The 20140-nt window shown below is 39.2% G+C and overlaps 1 protein-coding gene across 1 annotated transcript; it reads left to right on the forward strand.

Moving 5' to 3' along the window:
* Nucleotides 1–1190: 1190 nt before the first annotated feature.
* PLBD2 (phospholipase B domain containing 2) lies at nt 1191–18451 on the forward strand. Its single transcript, XM_063454699.1, has 12 exons — nt 1191–1384; nt 2651–2744; nt 3546–3704; nt 4648–4748; nt 6107–6321; nt 10585–10679; nt 11449–11609; nt 12610–12705; nt 13103–13174; nt 13545–13697; nt 16861–17023; nt 17203–18451. Exons 1-12 carry the CDS (start codon nt 1209–1211, stop codon nt 17368–17370), a joined length of 1653 nt encoding a protein of 550 aa, XP_063310769.1. The 5' UTR covers nt 1191–1208; the 3' UTR covers nt 17371–18451.
* The last annotated feature ends 1689 nt before the right edge of the window (nt 18452–20140 follow it).

Raw genomic sequence — 20140 nt, forward strand, 5'->3', positions numbered from 1 at the left:
ATTATGCTTTTTGATTTTGTTATAAGAATACAATTTGGGGAGTCTGGTTGACTTCCCAACCAAATTTAGGCTCATTCGGTCGGAGCCTGCTCTGCAAATTCCAGATGTGTTTAAATAGTTCAAAAAATGTCTGGTACTTGCAGTCCAAATGACAAGTAATCCGTAGGATGATTTTGTACCATTTAGTAAAGGGCCATTAAGATTTCAGTGATTAACCTTGTTATTGTTACAAATTGGCTGGTAACCCCAGGTCCATTCTCACACACCCCAATAATTGAATCCTACAAAGATGATCAAAATGCTTATCTGAAAGATCTACCTCTGGGGGAAAAATAAAATATAATTATCTCTCTCTTTAGATATATCTTTGTGTGTGAACCTTATTTACACACCTCAATTCCTAGAAATGCACTTTTTAGCGACAACATGAGATCTTGCTGTAAATACGTGCTTTGAAACATAAGTTTGTTTCTCATATAATGTTTCCTTGTCAATCCAGTGCATATGGGAAAACAAATATTCAGAAATCAAGTAACCCTGAACTGTGCACTGAGCTGACAGAGCACATTCCTGGAGTTGAGTCTCCCTCCCTCTGTATCTTCAAGCAATCTGCATCACGTGACCTCTCCAGGCATGTGACTGCAGCTATATCACAGGGACTTCAGCTGGCTGGAAGGTAGCTTTCTGATCAGCTGACATATGCAGGAAGCCACTAAATAGACAGGGGAGGGTTCTACTTAAAGGACCAGCGGCAGTCACAGTGTGTCTTTCAGAGTGCTCCCCGCCCCCCCTAGAGTAAGACAAATACTATGAGTTAGTTATTTTGCTTAAATCACACCTGAACGAAACGGCAAATAATAAAATACTCTTTTACCGATTCAGACACCAAGTGTGAATCATTCCCAGCTAAGTCTGATGGTAGATTTAATTTATATAACACTCCCTTTATAGTACAGGGACCTTACCCATGAGAATACCGCACATGGATGGTTTAATTTAATAGATAACATAGTCTATTACTGACAACATACCAGCATGTCTATATGTTCTGTTTGCTTGTAAATAATAACGTTTAATAGCTGAAAATGGGTTTGGCATGACAGCAAAGAGTTAATAACAGGCCCCGCCCCCGCCTGCCCTTTAATTTCTGGGCTCAGGTGATCTCTGGCTGTCATGTGATGTGCCGGATGGATCATGTGACTGGTGTCATGGCTGCCTGGCTGCTGTTGGTCTTGTTCTTGGGTCCTCTTGGCGGTGGGGCCGAGGAGAGGTCCCAGGTGTCGGTGATACTGGATTCTGCCACCGGGAATCTCCTCACCGTGCCGGAGAAGGTTGAAAACGCTGTGGCCTGGGCAGAGCTCAGGGATGGTATACAGGACAATGGGTGAGCTGGGGTAGGAGGTAGATGGGCGCAGGCTGAAAGGAGGAAAGGACTGAACCAAGCAGTGGGTAAAAAGAGGAATTGGAGGGGCTGGTGGAGCTGAGTAATTATTGGTACCCAGGGTGGCATCACTAGCATAGAATATTTAAAGCCATTCCTGTGACAGGAGCTGTACCCAGGAAATGGCTAAAGTTCTTCTTCGTCCATCCCAACGTATAGCAGATATACTTTCATATAGGGGTGGAACTGAATGTGTGCCCAGGGGGTTTAGGCTGCTACAGAACGGGCAAAACGTTTTTTGTTTTACAGAAACACATTTCTAAAAACGTGCTAAATTTCAAGGTGTAATTGTTGTAAAGTTAATACATTTACACATAGTATTCATCATCTGCTGGAGGATAAAATGAACTAGAGCCCAAACATTTTTTTTTTTAGCAGCCATTGATCAGTGGGAAAGCCAATAGTGCTAAATTGTGTTTTGACGTGAAAACAAACTAGCAAAGACGTCATTCCACGTATATGGGGTTAAATAATAAGATTTTAATCACCAATAGTGTTTCTTACTCTTTCATTGAATGCTGTCCTCTAATTTCTGAACTGTGTGTAGTGGGATAGGTTTTATAATGTGAAAATATGCTTCTTTTTTTTTTTTTTAAGAAAAAAACATTATGAACACTTTAAAAATTAATAAACACACTTCCATACATTGAATGAAGGGAAAAAAACATATTAGATCTGTTTTTCTCGTGTGTGTGTGTTTTGTTCCCCCCCCCCCCCCCCCCACCCTGTATAAATATCAAAATACTACTGCCAATGTTCAGTACAATAACCTGTTTAAATTACAGAATGGTCAGCATTACTTAGTAGTATAACATGTCTAGGGTAATTAAAACAAAAGTGTCAAATCATTACAACTACTGTAGCCAATATAATATTAGAAACTAATAAAATTAGTAGCCTTGTAAAAGCAGCTATTAGTGACTGTAGTACTCCATTGTGGGACTTCCTCAGTAACTGTTCTCCCACAAGTAAAGTTTTAGTAGTACAAGAGCAAAAGACTCAATTCCTCTTTAAACATATATATATATATTTTTTTTTTTTTTACGGAATTGACACATTTTGTATGGATATAGAAGAGAAATGTTGAAAGGAAAAGTGTTGATCTGTATGAAGGTCCTGTATGTATTAGAGTACCTGAGGGCCATTAATGGCATTGTCACTTATGTATGTTTGTGTGTTTTATTTATTTATTTTTTTTTTTTCTTCCAGATGGGCCATTCTTGAACTCCGTACAAATGCATATTATAATGACAGTATCCAGGCTTATGCTGCAGGGGTGGCTGAAGCTTCTGTCACGCAGCGGGTAACTATCTGGTTTTCAAGAGCATGGCAATTTGAACATCTTTATAATACTGCACATCTCACATTGGTTACCTTGTTTCTCTGCAGCCTACAATCTCTTCTATAACATGTTCCAAACACATTAAAACAATGCTGTATGAAGGAAAATGTCTTTCTAATAATACCTGTGTTCTTTTAAGGGAAAAACAATCCAAAATATAAACCTGCAGATATGAAAATTAACCCTACACTATGTGCCTCTGCTGACACTTGGTAATGGCATTTGAACTGCTTTCTAGATACTTCTTTGAAACCTTAAGATTATAACCAGCGCTACGGAATTTGTTGGCGCTATATAAATAATAATAATAACCACCATTTTTAATATATTAAAAACAACTTAAATACAATGTTAGTGATTTCGGACAGTAACGCAAATCAATTATTGAGGAATTCTGGTTGTGCAAATGTAAACCTCAAAATTCACTCAAACGGTCACAAATAAACCTAAAAATAGTGAGCAACTCCTCTCAGCCACCCTCCTGCACAGGTTGCACTATAAGCAGTTTTCTACTGTGCCTTTGAGAAATTCTGCTCTGGGAAATACTGCACTTGCATCTTTGTGCTGTCCTTTGAGAAGAATCTCTGGCAAACAAAAAACTCTCTATGTTCTTATGAAATGATATGTTGTGAATACAAGAAACAAACTTCTGTGTGTGTGTGTGTGTCATTGCAACCAGTTTGCATTGTTACTCTAAGTTCTGGTTTTGTATTAGCTGTGTGTGCGCGCTGATATGCATTCAAGATTTGTATGTGTCTGCAGCTTATATACATGCATTGGATGAACACGTTGATGGGCTATTGTGGTCCTTACAAATATGAGACCCCGTTCTGTGAGCGGCTGCGCAATTATTTGGAGGCCAATTTTGCTTGGATGCAGCAAGAGATGGACAAAGGAGAGGATCCTGTTTATTGGCACCAGGTAACGTGAATGACAGAAACTTGCCTCTAAATTGGAGAGGGTGAAAAAAGCATTTAGAAAATTCCCACCTCAAGAATATGTTGCTCGTAACTAATGCAAACAAACACTTCTAAACAAATGTACAATTCAAAATAAAGCAAGAAAGTATGTAAATAAACATAGATTGCATTGTTTGGCTAAGAGTTTCTTCAGCCCCACCCAATCTTAACCTACTCATCTCAGTTCCAGACTAGTCCCATCAATGACAGAAACAGGCCATCAATGTGCGCCAGCAGGATAGATAAATCCAGTACTAGAGCCTGCTCTGCATGAATCACACTGATCAGACTCCCCCCAGCCCGTAAGGCTATTGCAAGGGGAAGACCTCTTCCAACTGCACATGTGTAACTGTCAGGCATGCTCAATACACTTTTCAAGCATTCACAAGAATAATAAACTGGTTGGATCACTGTTTTCCCTGGAGTGGCTGTGGAAAGTCTAAGAAGAAGCGGGTAAATATGCAAAAATCATATCTATCTCTGCTTTTTTTTTTTTTTTTTTTTTTTCAGCCTGAGTGAGGCAACTGACTTATTCAAAGCTAAAGCTTTTGAATGAGACCGTTGTCCCAAAGTGATACATTTACCTTTTAAAAAAACTTGTAATGAAGGAGGTAAACTTGGGTGTAGTTAGCAGCTACCAAGGTGCCTCTCAGTGCTATTACACTGGGAGAACTATGGAAGATGTAGTCAAACCGCATTTGAGGGGCCTATTTTTACCTCTGCCCCAAAGGTTGACTATGCACCATGAGATTTGCAGTTTGGTAAGTCAGCGATTTGTATGTTGGATATACCTGGATTGACACTTGTAATGCTTACATTTCAATGTGATTGCTGAAACAACATAAATGTGTATTGTGTCCCTTTCTTGTGTGAGGAAGTATCATGAACCTTAATATTCTGTGCAGGTTCGCCTTGCTTTGCTTCAGCTCAAAGGCCTTGAGGACAGCTACAATGATCGTATATCTTTTCCACTGGGAAATTTCACGCTGAACCCTCTTGGATTTCTGTAGGTTGATGGCATTTATTATATATTTATCTGTTTCAATTCTGGCACTTTTTTATGTCAATGAATTCCCCTTGAACAATTGTTAGGTCACTGTATTTTCATTTATTTTTATTTTATTTTTCTAAACATTATGGATATAGTCAAGAGAGTTGGCTTGGAACATAAGCATAAATCATGTTTAAGCAATATGCAAGCTGAATATAAGTGCGGTATGTACATGATAGGCAGTACATTCGCATGAACCTCGGCTCAGCCGATACCCTCCAGGGGCTTGGTATAGTCCTGCTGCAATCTGGCTGTCTGTAAGTGTCGCGGCCATCTAGTAGGTGCGGTAGGCTAAGCCAGGAAGAGGAAGTGATGTCTCATACTGGGAACCTGCTCCCCGTACACACATAAGGGTAGGTTTTCGAGGACTGATACCCGTTGGCTGTTTTTGTGCTGCGTGCGCCAGCATGATGTCTCTGATTTGGGCCTGCCACAGGACTGGAGACAAGGCCCCGAGTTAAATCATGTTTGGTAAATGCCGGACTGAGAATCTACTTTGTTTCTGCTTAGCAGGCTACTGCAAGCATTGGGCCAGCTTGTGCCAGAAATCTGAAGATTGCCCTGGCATAGGTAGCTGAACATTCGGCCTCTGCTCTTTTTAGACGAGGCTTCTGAGCTGCTGATCGGCTTGGCAGTTTCATTTAGTCTTGGAGTTGCAGTAGTAATGGGGGCCACACGGTGAAGATTGGGATCCGGTCCAGAGGAGTGAGGGGGACAGGGTCAGTTCCACATAGCTACGGGTTTCTGACCTGGTACTGTTAGACAGGATAGCAGGGCAGCGGCTTTCCACCCCACTAACTGCCTGATTAGACTGTTTTTCTAGGACGACAAAGAATATCCCTCCAATCGGCTAAAACACAATTTGCAATCTGCACCCCGGAACCAGTACCCACTGCATGCAAAGCTGCTAGTGGTCAGATCAGTACAAAATCAGGATTTTGTGAGCTGCAGGTGCTGATCTCTCATGCGACTGTTCAGCATGGGGGGGTGTGGCCCGAATAATTTCATGATTGACTTATTTTTTTTTTCTCTTTTCTATTACACAATGGGGTTTACTTGGTCAACAGTAGTGATTAGCCAAGATTTATGAAATCAAGGAAAAATAATGAAACACCAGTTCAGCCCACAAGGATATACATTTTTTTATTTTTTTTATTTTTTTGCCTAAATTTTGTTTTCTTTTGACTTGTCAACCAACAATTGCTTTTTAGTGAATAGGCCTGTATGACTGTGTCGTTCTGTGTTTTTCCCCTACTACTCTACATCTATTTTTTTTTTTTAATTTATTTATTTTTTTTATTTTTATTCTGCAGCCTATTCCAACTTGGGGGAGACTTAGAGGACTTAGAATCTGCTTTCAACAAAACTGATATTTCTAACAATCTAGGATCTGGGTCATGCTCAGCACTAATAAAACTTCTACCTGGCAACAAAGATCTTCTGGTGTCTCATGATACCTGGAACACATATCAGTCAATGCTTCGAATCATCAAGAAATATGTTCTCCCCTTTCGCAGTTCTCCCACTGGTAAGAGATATACTAGCTCAAATATTTCCACTTACAGAGACACTAATGACCACCATGTCTCCAGAGCACTCCCTTACTGAATGGAAATTGCACGTCTGTTACAGAGCAGACTTACTGTATGTCTTGCTGGTTAAAGTACAAGATGTGGCCAATGCTGATAAAAAAATATAAATGGAAGCTCTGCAAATGGACATCAGAATCTTTAACTATATTACTAGCATTTATATAGTGTCGATATTTTTATTTACATTTTATTCTTCAGAACTTAATTTTAATATGGGAATGTAACAGCAAATTTGATACAGAAATAAGAAATTCAAGGAACACTACACACATAGCACTTCAGCCAGGGTGTCTTTCTGATTTTGTTCTCTCCACAGAGCTAAGAGAAGTGGCAGGTGTGCTGGACTAGCATATGCCTGCCTTCCCACCGTCTCAACGAGCTATATTACAGTTACGTGTGTGTGCACCATTGGCTCCAGCACAGAGACTTCTCATAGTTCTCCCTTCTAATATTCACTTTCAGTCTTAATTTCTCTCATTACTAAAATATATCTATCTGCTCACCTGTCCCTCCTGACACCATCTTCAATGCTCCTACTTTACTTCCCTCCCCTCTCTTTTCATCACATGCACTCTTACCCGTTTCCAGCCTATCTCCACCAACTCTTTCTAAATACATACCCTCTCACAAAACTTTCAAATCCTACTCCCACATTCACTTCCTTTCTATCCTTCTGCTCCTAGCAGCTGGGGATGTCTCTACAAATCCGGTCCCACCTCAGCAAACCCACCATGTTTGAACTCAAGGAAGCACACCAATCTCCTACCCATCTCATGTTACTACTCCTTTAAATCCTTCCACACTGCCCTCTGGAATGCACGCTTTGTTTGCAACATTACTAAATCCACTGCTGTCCACGACCTTTCATCTCTCGTTCCCTAGACTTACTAGCCTTAACAGAAACATGGCTCTCCCACTCTGACACTGCTTCCCCTGCATCTTGATCCTTTGGTGGTCTTCAACTTTCCCACAACCCAAGACACTATGACAGTAAAGGTGGGGGTGTAGAATTTTTACTCTTGCTCTACTGCTCCTTCATACGTCTACCCACCAATCCTTCCCTCTTTCTCATCATTTGAAATTCATTTGATTTGTCTTTTCAAATCCATCTCTGCTGACATTGCCTTTTTTTTTTTTTTCTCTCTCTTCTCTTTTGCTCTCCCTTCAAATTAGTGGTACCCTCATCAGTCCATCCTTGCAAGCACACTGTCTTGGCATTCTACTTGACTCTGGGCCTCACTTTTGAGTCTCACATCCAGTCTGTTATGAAATCCTGTAATTTCCACCTTAAAAACATGCCCTGCACCAGTCCCTTTTCTTAAGCAAGATGCTACTAAGGACCTTGACCATGCTATAGTAATATCTCACATGGATTATTGTAACCCTCTCCTAATTGGTCTTTCCAAAAGCCGTATTGCTTTGCTACAGTCTGTAATGAATGCTGCCGCCAGACTGATTTTTTTCCTCTCCAGTTGGTCCTCTCACCCTTCTGTCAGTCCTTGCATTGGCTTCCTGTATCCTATAGGAGTCAATCCAAAGTGCTAACCCGTACCTATAAAGCACTGAACAATTTTTTTTAGCCCCTCATATCTCATCTCTTCACAGATCCATAGGTATGCCCCTTTTTAGTGTCTACGTTCTGCCCATGCCCTTCTCCTGCCCGCTGCTTACACCTGTACGACCAACTCACGCTTGTAGTACTTCTTGCAGATGGCTCCCTTCCTTTGAAATTGCCTGCCTACCACCATCAGACTCACCCCTAGTCTTCAATAGTTTAAGAAGTGCTTTAAAAGCCATCTCTTTTTAGGAAAGCTTATGGCATCCCAGAGTAACCTCTACCTCACATAACTGTCCCTTGCTCTCTCCTAAAGGGCAGCACTCTACTCTCTCCTCCCAGCTCCGCTTCACTCCGACCTTTGACTGCTATCTCCTGTCCTATTGTGGGTTTATACCCTACCTCCTATAGACTGTAAGCTCATTTGAGCAGGGTCCTCTTCAACCTATAGTTCCTGTAAGTTTTCTTGTAATTGCAATATTTATTGTTAAATCTCCCCCTTTTTATAATATTGTAAAGCACTACAGAATATGTGGGCGCTATATAAATGCCAATAATAATAACTAATAGAGAAGACTCAGATTAATGTATTTCAGGGCACAGGCTGGGGAAGTTGAGTGATTTGCAAAGGTTGTAAAAAGTAGGTCTGCTGCTCTTGCAAGGCTCTTTTTATAATTTTTCTCTTTTATTATATATGCCTATTGAAAACATGCAGATCTTTGGGGCTTTATCTACTAAATTTATCAAAACAATTAATACATTTTCAATGTATTATTGAATGATGTCCCTGCTGGAATAAATGTACAATTTGGAAGCAAATGACGTATAAAAATCGGAGGAAGAATGTGGGGGCTGACATTTCCTGGTAAGTAAGGTGAGAGAGTGAGAAGGACAGTGAAACAACTAATTACAGTCAGGTCCATAAATATTGGGACATGGACACAATTCTAATCTTTTTGCCTCTAGACACCAACACAATGGGTTTGAAATGAAACAAACAAGATGTGCTTTAACTGCAGACTTTCAGCTTTAATTTGAGGGTATTTACATCAAAATCAGATGACAACAGTTTGAATATGTGTCTCCCACTTTTTAAGGGACCAAAACTAATGGGACAGATTAACAGTCATAAATCAAACTTTCACTTTTTAATACATGGTTGCAAATCCTTTGCAGTCAATTACAGCCTGAAGTCTGGAACGCGTAGACATCACCAGACACTGGGTTTTATCCCTGGTGATGCTCTGCCAGGCCTCTACTGCAACTGACTTCAGTTCCTGCTTGTTCTTGGGGCATTTTCCCGTCAGTTTTGTCTTCATCAAGTGAAATGCATGCTCAATCGGATTCAGGTCAGGTGATTGACTTGGCCATTGCATAATATTCCACTTCTCTCCCTTAAACTCTTTGCTTGTTTTTGCGGTATGCTTCGGGTCATTGTCCATCTGCACTGTGAAGCGCCGTCCAATGAGTTCTTGGCTGAATATGAGCAGATAATATTGCCCGAAACACTTCAGAATTCATCCTGCTGCTTTTGTCAGCAGTCACATCGTCAATAAATACAAGAGAACCAGTTCCATTGGCAGCCATACATGCCCACGCCATGACACTACCACCACCATGCTTCACTGATGAGGTGGTATGCTTTGGATCATGAGCAGTTCCTTTCCTTCTCCATACTCAACTCTTTTTCTCATCTGTCATAGGATGTTGTTCCAGAACTGTGATGGCTTTTTTTTTAGATGTTTGGCAAACTCTAATCTGGCCTTCCTGTTTTTGAGGCTCACCAATGGTTTACATCTTGTGGTTAACCCTCTGTATTCACTCTGGTGAAGTCTTCTCTTGATTGTTGACTTTGACACACATACACCTACCTCCTGGAGAGTGTTCTTGATCTGGCCAACTGTTGTGAAGGGTGTTTTCTTCACCAGGGAAAGAATTCTTCGGTCATCCACCACAGTTGTGGTCCGTGGTCTTCCGGGTCTTTGGGTGTTGCTGAGCTCACCGGTGCGTTCTTTCTTTTTAAGGATGTTCCAAACAGTTGATTTGGCCACACCTAATGTTTTTGCTATTTCTCTCTGATGGCTTTGTTTTGTTTTTTCAGCCTAATGATGGCTTGCTTCACTGATGGTGATAGCTCTTTGGATCTCATATTGAGAGTTGACCGCAACCGATTCCAAATGCAAATAGCACACTTGAAATGAACTCTGGACCTTTTATCTGCTCCTTGTAAATGGGATAATGAGGAAATAACACACACCTGGCCATGGAACAGCCGAGCAGCCAATTGTCCCATTACTTTTGGTCCCTTGAAAAGTGGGAGGCACATATACAAACTGTTGTAATTCCTACACCGTTCACCTGATTTGGATGTAAATACCCTCAAATTAAAGCTGAAAGTCTGCAGTTAAAGCACATCTTCATTTCATTTCAAATTCATTGTGGTGGTGTATAGAGCCAAAAAGATTAGAATTGTGTTGATGTCCCAATATTTATGGACCTGACTGTATGTTAGGAGGGTGGGAGAGAAGGGCTAGGACTAAGGCAAGGGAGAGTCTGATGCGGGCAAGGTAGTCTATTCCAAATCCTAAAATGTTGCAACATGTGACATGAATTTGCACTTATATATGAGTTTGTCATTTTTTAGGGGGCTCCACAGTGCCAGGCTCGGTACAGACCTTCTCTTCTTACCCTGGCACCATTTTCTCTGGAGATGATTTTTACTTGTTGAGCAGTGGTCTGGTAAGTTTTGGATTGTTTCCATCTGGAACATATTTTGTGCATAAGTCAGCAAAGTAGACTACTATCTGCTGGATATAGATCCATGTAAATGAATGAAATGAAATGTAGCTGAAGTGGTAGAGGTTAACACAGTAAAGGAGTTTAAGCATGCGTGGGATAGGCATAAGGCTTTCCTAACTATAAGATAAGGCCAGGGACTAATGAAAGTATTTAGAAAACTGGGCAGACTAGATGGGCCGAATGGTTCTTATCTGCCGTCACATTCTATGTTTCTATGTTTCTATGTAAATGTGTAGAACATATGGGTAACTGATATTGGTTAGAAATGGTATAAAAGGGACTGCCAAATGTCACATTTAGTCCTTCATAGATAATATAGCAGACATATTGTAGTTAAGCGTGTGTTGGGATTGTTTCATGTGGGTAATATAAACCATTTGGTTTGATTGTTGCGCAATACTATTACTTAACAAAATCTCTGATTAATGGCTTATGGGCAAAAATACAAAACGTGATAACCTTCATGTCCTGCAAAGTCTGAGCCATGTAGAGAGACAAAAATTTTTTTTTTTAAAAAGTGCTAAACGCAAGGTCCCCTGCGTTTCTTAGCACTTTTTTTAATTATTTTTTTTTTTTTTTTTAAACCTGAGTGACCCTAAGCCCTGTTGGTGGAGGTATTGTCAGGTGCATTTTTCTTGTCTTCTTTGGCTATTGAGGCCCATGATGTGCGTGCATTTCTTTCTATATTTAACTGTGTACATTGTTTCAGGTTACCCTGGAAACAACCATTGGTAATAGCAATCCCTTACTCTGGAAATACATCCAACCACAGGGCTCAGTGCTAGAGTGGTTGCGTAATATAGTAGCCAACAGGCTGGCTACTGGAGGACAAGAGTGGGCTAAACTCTTCGAGAAGTTCAATAGTGGAACGTAAGTAGAGGCTTTCAAATGTTGGTAAAAGATTACCATCTCCTGTTGTGGTTTCTGTATGTGCTGAAGAGACAAAGCTTTGTACAGTAGTAAACAAAGTTCATACAATTATGCATCTAAAGGAACATCCTGAAGAACTAACCGTGCACAGTTTTCCAAACCGAGACCGACACAATAAAAGCTCTTATGTAATCCCATTACACCTCTTCCCTTAACCCCTTAAGGACCAAACTTCTGGAATAAAAGGGAATCATGACATGTCATACAAGTCATGTGTCCTTAGGGGGTTAAAGGGACACTGAAGGCACCCAAACCACTTTAGCTCATTGAAGTGGTCTGGGCGCAAACTCCCATCACCCTTATCCCTAAGCATGTAATTACTACATTTTATTTTCATAAACTGCAATAACTACCTGTTCGGGTTTACTCCTCCTCAGTGTCACCGGAATCCCCATATGAAAGCATTGACTAATGCTTTCCTATGGGGAAATCCTAATGTGAACGCGACCATTGCTGGCGAGAGAGGAGTGTGGGCAGAGCTGAGCGAGTGCCGAAGAACATCGGCGCTGGACCGAGGTAAATAAGTGACAGTCAAGGGTGGACTTGACAGGGGGAAGCTATAGTGCCAGGAAAACTAGTTGTAAAGCTTCCCTTTAAGTGTGTGTGTGGATATCTCTCTCCTCCTCCTTCGCATACCACAGTCAGCTGAGTCAGTTATGTTTTGGTAGAGCATGGTTCCACTCCCATGTAAATGCATGATCATCCTTTACCACAAAGGAGTCTCAAACTTATGCTTTGTAAAGAGATGTTATCTTTTTATTTTCTATTTAGGAAGCCAGAAAAGTTTTTGGTTTATGGGTTATACAGTTTATTTTTCGCTCTTAATAATCCCAATATCTGGTTTTGTTTTTGGTGTGGTGGTTTAGTTGTATAGTTGTAGGGAGAGCATATGATCTAAAGTGGCTTCATTCTATTATGTGATTTGTGTGGTTTCTCCCAGGTATAATAACCAATGGATGATTGTGGACTACAATAAATTTCGTGTTGGACAAGCTACAGCTCCTGCCGGCCTTTTAACTGTCTTAGAGCAAATTCCGTAAGTAATCTATTTTTTTATTTTTTTTCAAACCATTGGAGAAGCTACTTTTTGACCTTGCTATCTGGGAGTTGGCCAAGTGCATATTATGGGATAAGTTTATACACACACACCGCCAACCTCCTCTTATAAGGCAACTGAAAAGGTTGTATAATATTAAAACTGCAAAATACTGGTATAAGATTTAGTGATACACTTTGAGGTATATCTTTTGTTTGTAAATCTGCAATTTTAAAAAGGGAAAAGTGAAATGATTAAAGTCCGTTGTTCCCTACTTGTAGTAGCTTTAGAAATCTAAAGTGGTGTGTGTATCTTTTTTTTGTAATTTTTTTTTTTTGTATAGAATATTAGACTATAGCATCCCTAATAACTTTTTTGCTTCCATATCTCCCTTCAGCGGCATGGTGGTGACAGCTGATAAGTCAGACGAGTTTTACAGCAAAGGATATTGGGCCAGCTACAACCTCCCGTACGTTCTGATTGTTTTACTCCATCACTAGCTAATAAGGATGTTAATACTATTCTTTCTATCGTAAATAGAGATTCAAACTTCAGATTTAGGTATTGGCAGAAAATATTTACTTATGGTGACCATGAGAAACATCTCCACTTTGTGGTCTGCGTGTCCCCACACTCGCCCTTCCCCCTTATAATCTTGGAGAGGCAGCATTTACATTGCCTTCCTAAAAAATGATCGGGGACTAGCAGACTGTCCAGACTGCTTCTCTAACTTGTGACTGTTGGATTTACATAGTAAACAATACGTGGTTTGCAGAAATGCTTACAGTAGCTAATGAAGTAATGTCTGTATGCGTTTCTTATTTGTGTTACCTTCACAGCTATTTTGAACAGATATTTAATGTCAGTGGACTGCCTGCTTTGGTGGAAAAGTATGGTGACTGGTTTAGCTATGACCGAAATCCTCGCGCGCAGATATTCCGCCGAAATCAAACAAATATACAGGATCTGAATTCAATGATACAGTTAATGCGGTGAGTTTTTCTTGATGGTTTGCTCATTTTGTTATATTAAGTGCACCTGTCATGACAAACTGTTCAGCTGCTCACAAATGTATAGTTTTCTGCTCTGTTATTTGGACCTTCTTGGCTTTACTTCTATGCCATCGGTATAAGACTACACAAATGGATATTCAGGATAATAGCTGTGTACGCAGCTATCTTGCTTCCAGGTGGCGTGGTGGAGTTCACCAATCTATAGTGTGCATATCCACATTAGCAATTGTGGGATACAGCCTGCATAATTAGGGGCTTTCCACACCTGCTCATTCTATTCTAGGGTTCCATGCTGCAAGATATTATTTTTAATCTTTACATTTCATTTATACACTGAATCTATCCCCATCTCAATGGGAACTTGTCATCTGTATTCTTTTGATTTAATACTGTAATATGCTACTTGATTGTGAAACTAGAATTTTGTTTATCTGCTTGTATTTATTTAGTTTTTATCTATACCAATAAAAGATCCCTCTCCCGCTCTCCCCCATTGTATTTTTCTATGCAATCATCCCTGCCTAATACAAAAGTAAACAAAATATACACAAGGTGTATAGTTGTGTAGGCGCTTCCAACTTAAAATAGACAATAAAAGTAAGTGTGACAGAAAGGTGTAATCCCTTAACACCTAAAGGTAAAGTGAAACAATTAAAATAATTCACAACCACTTAGAAAAATATACAGAGTAAAAAGGATATACCACCTATTGCAGATATAGATATGGTGGTTACATCTGTAAAACAAATGAGACATACATAGTGTTTTCCATATAGGTAAAAACAAACAATTATATCATATGAGGATTGAACTCACAAGGATGGAGCCTCTTAGGCTCTATGTACTTCGCTCTCGGGTGCCTATTCAGGCTTTCGATAATTTTCAGTTGAAGACCCAGACTCCACGAATTCAAGAGTAAATAAGGGTTTATTAATTAATGAAATATTATATTAAAATATTAATAATATAGGACAAAAATAGGCAGATATATGTATAAAATACAGCGTGGTATGGTACTGCAATAATGGCCAAAATTAAAAGCAGCAAAGCACCACAGCATATACACAAAATAACAATACCGCCAAATGAAAGTCCCAGTAAAAAGTACAGTAAAGTGCAAACGCGTTTCAGCCCTAGATAGGGCCTTCCTCAGTGCTAAATTCCTGGAGAACCTTCAGGGCTTAAGTAGCCCCCTTGATAAGTCCAACTGCATCCAGCTGTGCTTCAGAAATCCCGCCAGCCATATCACTTCCGGTTTTGAAAAAAAAAAAAAAAAAAAAAAAATTATTTAAAAAACATGTGACTTCCGGTTGGATGCGGTCATGTGATGTATTTGTGTTCCACCATGCGTTCCACACTCGGGCATGGTGGAATTGACTACAGAAAGTGTTCATATTGAAAGAGGGCATTTGCCCAAACAAATAATACAATAATATAGTAGAATAAATAAACAAATTGAGTAAGCTGTGAATAAATAAATCGGAATAGAAATATAAAATACAAAATATTTGTTAATATAGGTACATATAAAACATCATATATAAAATAGAAGAAATGTAACTCAGGGGGATGTGGAAGGGAGAGGAAACGTCCTAGAAGAAAAGATATTAATATAAAAATGTAAATATAATATTTAAAAAATATATAAAATATTATATTATAAAAAATGGACTAACTCAAAATCTATGTTGAGACCTTTAGGGCACATAGTGTCCAAAGTGAAAATCCATTTACCCTCTAACTTACTAAGTTCTCGGACATTATCCTCTCCAATTCATCCGCTTCTTCCCAATAACCATAAAACTTAAGAGAAAAGTGTCACCATTATGAAATTCAATAAAATGTGCTGACACACTATGTTTAGTGTATCCCCTCCGTAAAAACTCGCATTATGCAGCACATGGGGAACATACGGAGGGGATACACTAAACTTAGTAAGTTAGAGGGTAAATGGATTTTCACTTTGGACACTATGTGCCCTAAAGGTCTCAACATAGATTTTGAGTTAGTCCATTTTTTATAATATAATATTTTATATATTTTTTTAATATTATATTTACATTTTTATATTAATATCTTTTCTTCTAGGACGTTTCCTCTCCCTTCCACATCCCCCTGAGTTACATTTCTTCTATTTTATATATGATGTTTTATATGTACCTATATTAACAAATATTTTGTATTTTATATTTCTATTCCGATTTATTTATTCACAGCTTACTCAATTTGTTTATTTATTCTACTATATTATTGTATTTGTTTGGGCAAATGCCCTCTTTCAATATGAATACTTTCTGTAGTCAATTCCACCATGCCAGAGTGTGGAACTCATGGTGGAACACATACATCACATGACCGCATCCAACCGGAAGTCACATGTTTTTTAAATAATTTTTTTTTTTTTTTTTTTTTTTCAAAACCGGAAGTGATATGGCTGGCGGGATTTCTGAAGCACAGCTGGATGCAGTTGGACTTATCAAGGGGGCTACTTAAGCCCTGAAGGTTCTCCAGGAATTTAGCACTGAGGAAGGCCCTATCTAGGGCTGAAACGCGTTTGCACTTTACTGGACTTTTTACTGGTACTTTCATTTGGCGGTATTGTTATTTTGTGTATATGCTGTGGTGCTTTTGCTGCTTTTAATTTTGGCCATTATTGCAGTACCATACCACGCTGTATTTTATACATATATCTGCCTATTTTTGTCCTATATTAATATTTTAATATAATATTTCATTAATTAATAAACCCTTATTTACTCTTGAATTCGTGGAGTCTGGGTCTTCAACTGAAAATTATCGAAAGCCTGAATAGGCACCCGAGAGCGAAGTACATAGAGCCTAAGAGGCTCCATCCTTGTGAGTTCAATCCTCATATGATATAATTGTTTGTTTTTACCTATATGGAAAACACTATGTATGTCTCATTTGTTTTACAGATGTAACCACCATATCTATATCTGCAATAGCTAATACAAAAGTAAATATAGTCCTCAGACTTGTATATCAATAAACAAATCCTGCTGCCTGTGTGTTTCCAGACATCAGAGGTAATATAAAATTGTTATGCAGTGATTTCAGGTTTTCTCCACTTTACCTTCCATAAATGGAAAACAACTTAACCTATTTCTGTTGCTTATTTTAGATACAATGACTTCCTAAACGATCCCCTATCAATCTGCTCAACTTGTATTCCCAAGCCAAATGGGGAGAATGCAATCTCTGCTCGATCAGATCTCAACCTAGCAAATGGCACCTATCCATTTGGAGCTCTACGCCAACGGCAACATGGAGGCACAGACATGAAAGTAAGTGTGGGTGGGAATTTATCACTATTGTTCCCTGACCCCTCTAAGTGTGTGCCGTTTTATTTTTATATATCCTCATCACATTCTACTTGGCTTAACACTTGTGCAAATAGTGAATAGTTTAGATCTAAAAAGATTTCATATTTATTTTATTTTTGTTTAATTTATTTTTTCCACAGGTAACCTCATTTGCCATGGCCAGCAAATATCAGATGGTGGCAGTTAATGGCCCTACATGGGATCAAGTCCCACCTTTCCAATGGAGCACATCGCCTTTCAGTAACCTCACGCACATGGGTCATCCAGACTTATGGAAATTCTCTCCCATCATCATTAGCTGGGACTAGAATATGATGTTCAGTACTTTATACATCAGCCATATGGGTTTTTCTTCCCTAATCGATAGTCCCTTTTTAGAGATATAATTTTGGATTGTGTGTCTAGGATCTGAAATTAATCCAGTGACAGTAGTATTATCAGCAGATTCTGGACACAAGAATATCTTTGCCAAAAGTTGTGTGCTGAGCTTTTTGTTTTAAAGGGATTTTCCACAAATGATGAATAAAGGGATGTGCTATTGTGCGCTTTTTTTTTTTTTTCTCTCCCTTTTCGAAGGGGAATAGAGTGTGAAGATGAACTGCCCACACCAGGATGCTGCATTATTGTAATGTCTATATAAAACTTCTATCACTGGAAGACTAATGATAATTTAAAGCATAGAAGCATAGATCTGTCTTGATTTGATTTTAGCCACTTTGTGTAGTAATTTCCTGGTTATATTAATATAGCAAGATAAGTTACTTAGAAATGCTTGTGTGATTGTCATGCAAGAGGTTGCAGAGAGGATATCATTTGAATGCTTTTAAGATTCATGCAATTAGTATGTTGGGCAGTGCACTGAAGGCCACATGCATTATCTTCATTATCTACTTCGGTTTTCCTGTATGGACCTGTGTTTAACTGAACGTTTTGGAACCCTGGTAGAAGAATATGGGGTTCCTTGTTCTCAATTCAGTGTTTTACAGCTTCAGGCTCCCAGCCTGCAATAAAAGGAAAGAAACATGCCAACTCAAGATTTATTTTCTCCAGAAAAGGGGTGCATGGTGTACAAGGGTGTATGTTAATAGTCTCTGCTTTGAGTCCTGCTTATCCTTGTGTAATTCTGTTCACTTATGCTTGACTCTGGGGGAAAAAACCATGAAGGTAAAACAGAGTCCGCATTTACTGTGAGACAATGTACTTGTGCCGATGGTTAACACAGCCAACTTTTGTCCTATTACCCTTTCTTGCTAAACTATGCAAATAATGAGTTGGCAATAAATCCTGAATTTTGTTTTTTTTTGCACTTTTTATACACCATTTTATGAGGAATGTTCCCCAATCAAATGTCTGCTTTAAAGTCAATAAAGTCGAATGTAATTTTGTTAATGTAGCCTTGTGTCATAGATAATTCATTCACTATTTGAGAGCCATATTCTTATTACTGTGAAATGTAATTTTTTTTTCACTACAGAACTTGTCCCACCAAAACTTGCATACACAAGTTTCCACCTCCAAACAATTGCTCATTTAAACAAACGGTCACTAGCTGCAAAATAATTTATGGACGTTACATTGGTTATAGAACGGGAAATATAGAGAAGCAGCGCTTAACAAATAAAAGCCTGAGACCCCAACAGTCCCCCTGCAGCAGCTCTGGCCCTCCAGGGCCATGTGATCACTATGAGCACATGGCCGCAATTTTATTATATATTATACTTCGTATAATGCATATATATATGATCTCATTATAAGTATACTTTGAGATATATACACACAGTAAAAAATTAAAGGCTATGGTGGGGGAAAAAAAAATTGTGATTGGAAACCCCTCCCACCTGAAGTCTGTGGATAGTTAAAGGGAAACTCCAGTGCCAGGAAAACAATTTTCCTGGCACTGCAGGTCCCTTCTCCCTCCCACCCCAATCCCCGGTTGCTGAAGGGGTGAAAACCCCTTCAGTGACTTACCAGAGGCAGCAACATGTCCCACCTCGCTGCTTCTTCCGCCACTGCTCCTCCCAGTGATTGCGTCTGCTGGTGGGCATGCACATTAGAGCTCCCCATAGGAAAGCATTGAAAATGCTTTCCTATAGGGAAATGAACGATGCTGGAGGTCCTCACATAGCGTGGGGACGTCCAGCGACACTTTAGCACAGGTTTCCTGTGCTAGAAACCATGAAGTGCCCTCTAGTGGCTGTCTAGTATACAGCCACTAGAGGTGGAGTTAACCCTGCAAGGTAATTATTGCAGTTTATAAAAATCTGCAATAATTACACTTGCAGGGTTGAGAGGGACACGGAAGTGCCCTCTAGTGGCTGTCTAGTATACAGCCACTAGAGGAGGAATTAACCCTGCAAGGTAATTATTTCAGTTTATAAAAAAACTGCAATAATTACACTTGCAGGGTTAAGAATAGTGGGAGTTGGCACCCAGACCATGCCAATGGGCAGAAGTGGTCTGGGTGCCTGGAGTGTCCCTTTAATAAAATGTAAAACAAAAATCTGCAAATCTGGCTTGACTGGTGTGCAGATTTTTGTTTAACATTGTATTAGATATATACACACACACTTTATACAATACACAAGATCCAGCACACTCACTTATCTACTAAACAGCAACATCAATGTTGATTTTTTTTTTTTTTTAACACCTAATCTAGGCAAAAATAATGGGGGTTTAGTTACATTATATGATCATACATTGCATAAGCCTGCCACAACGTCAAGGTACCCCATCTTTGACCGGTATGATCATATAATGTAACTAATATGTGTGGGTACAGTAAATGAGTAATGGGAAAATTACAGCTAAACACAAACAGCGCAGAAATGTAAAAAGAGACCTGGTCCTTAACGGTAATAAAATTCTAAAACAGTCTGGTCACTAAGGGGTTAAAGAGAAACTCCAGACTCCTAAAACACACACTCTCTCTCGCTCTATAAGGAGAGGGATAGTTAAAAAAAAAAAAATATTAAAGAGTTTAAGCAGAGACAATTTTTTTATGGCTACACACTGGCCAATGAAAGAACGTTTGTATCCCTATTAGATCTGCAAGTGCTCAATATAAAAATAGGTGAA

The sequence above is a fragment of the Pelobates fuscus genome, chromosome 5 (assembly GCF_036172605.1).
Source record: "Pelobates fuscus isolate aPelFus1 chromosome 5, aPelFus1.pri, whole genome shotgun sequence".
In the NCBI taxonomy this organism is placed as follows: Eukaryota; Metazoa; Chordata; class Amphibia; order Anura; family Pelobatidae; genus Pelobates; species Pelobates fuscus.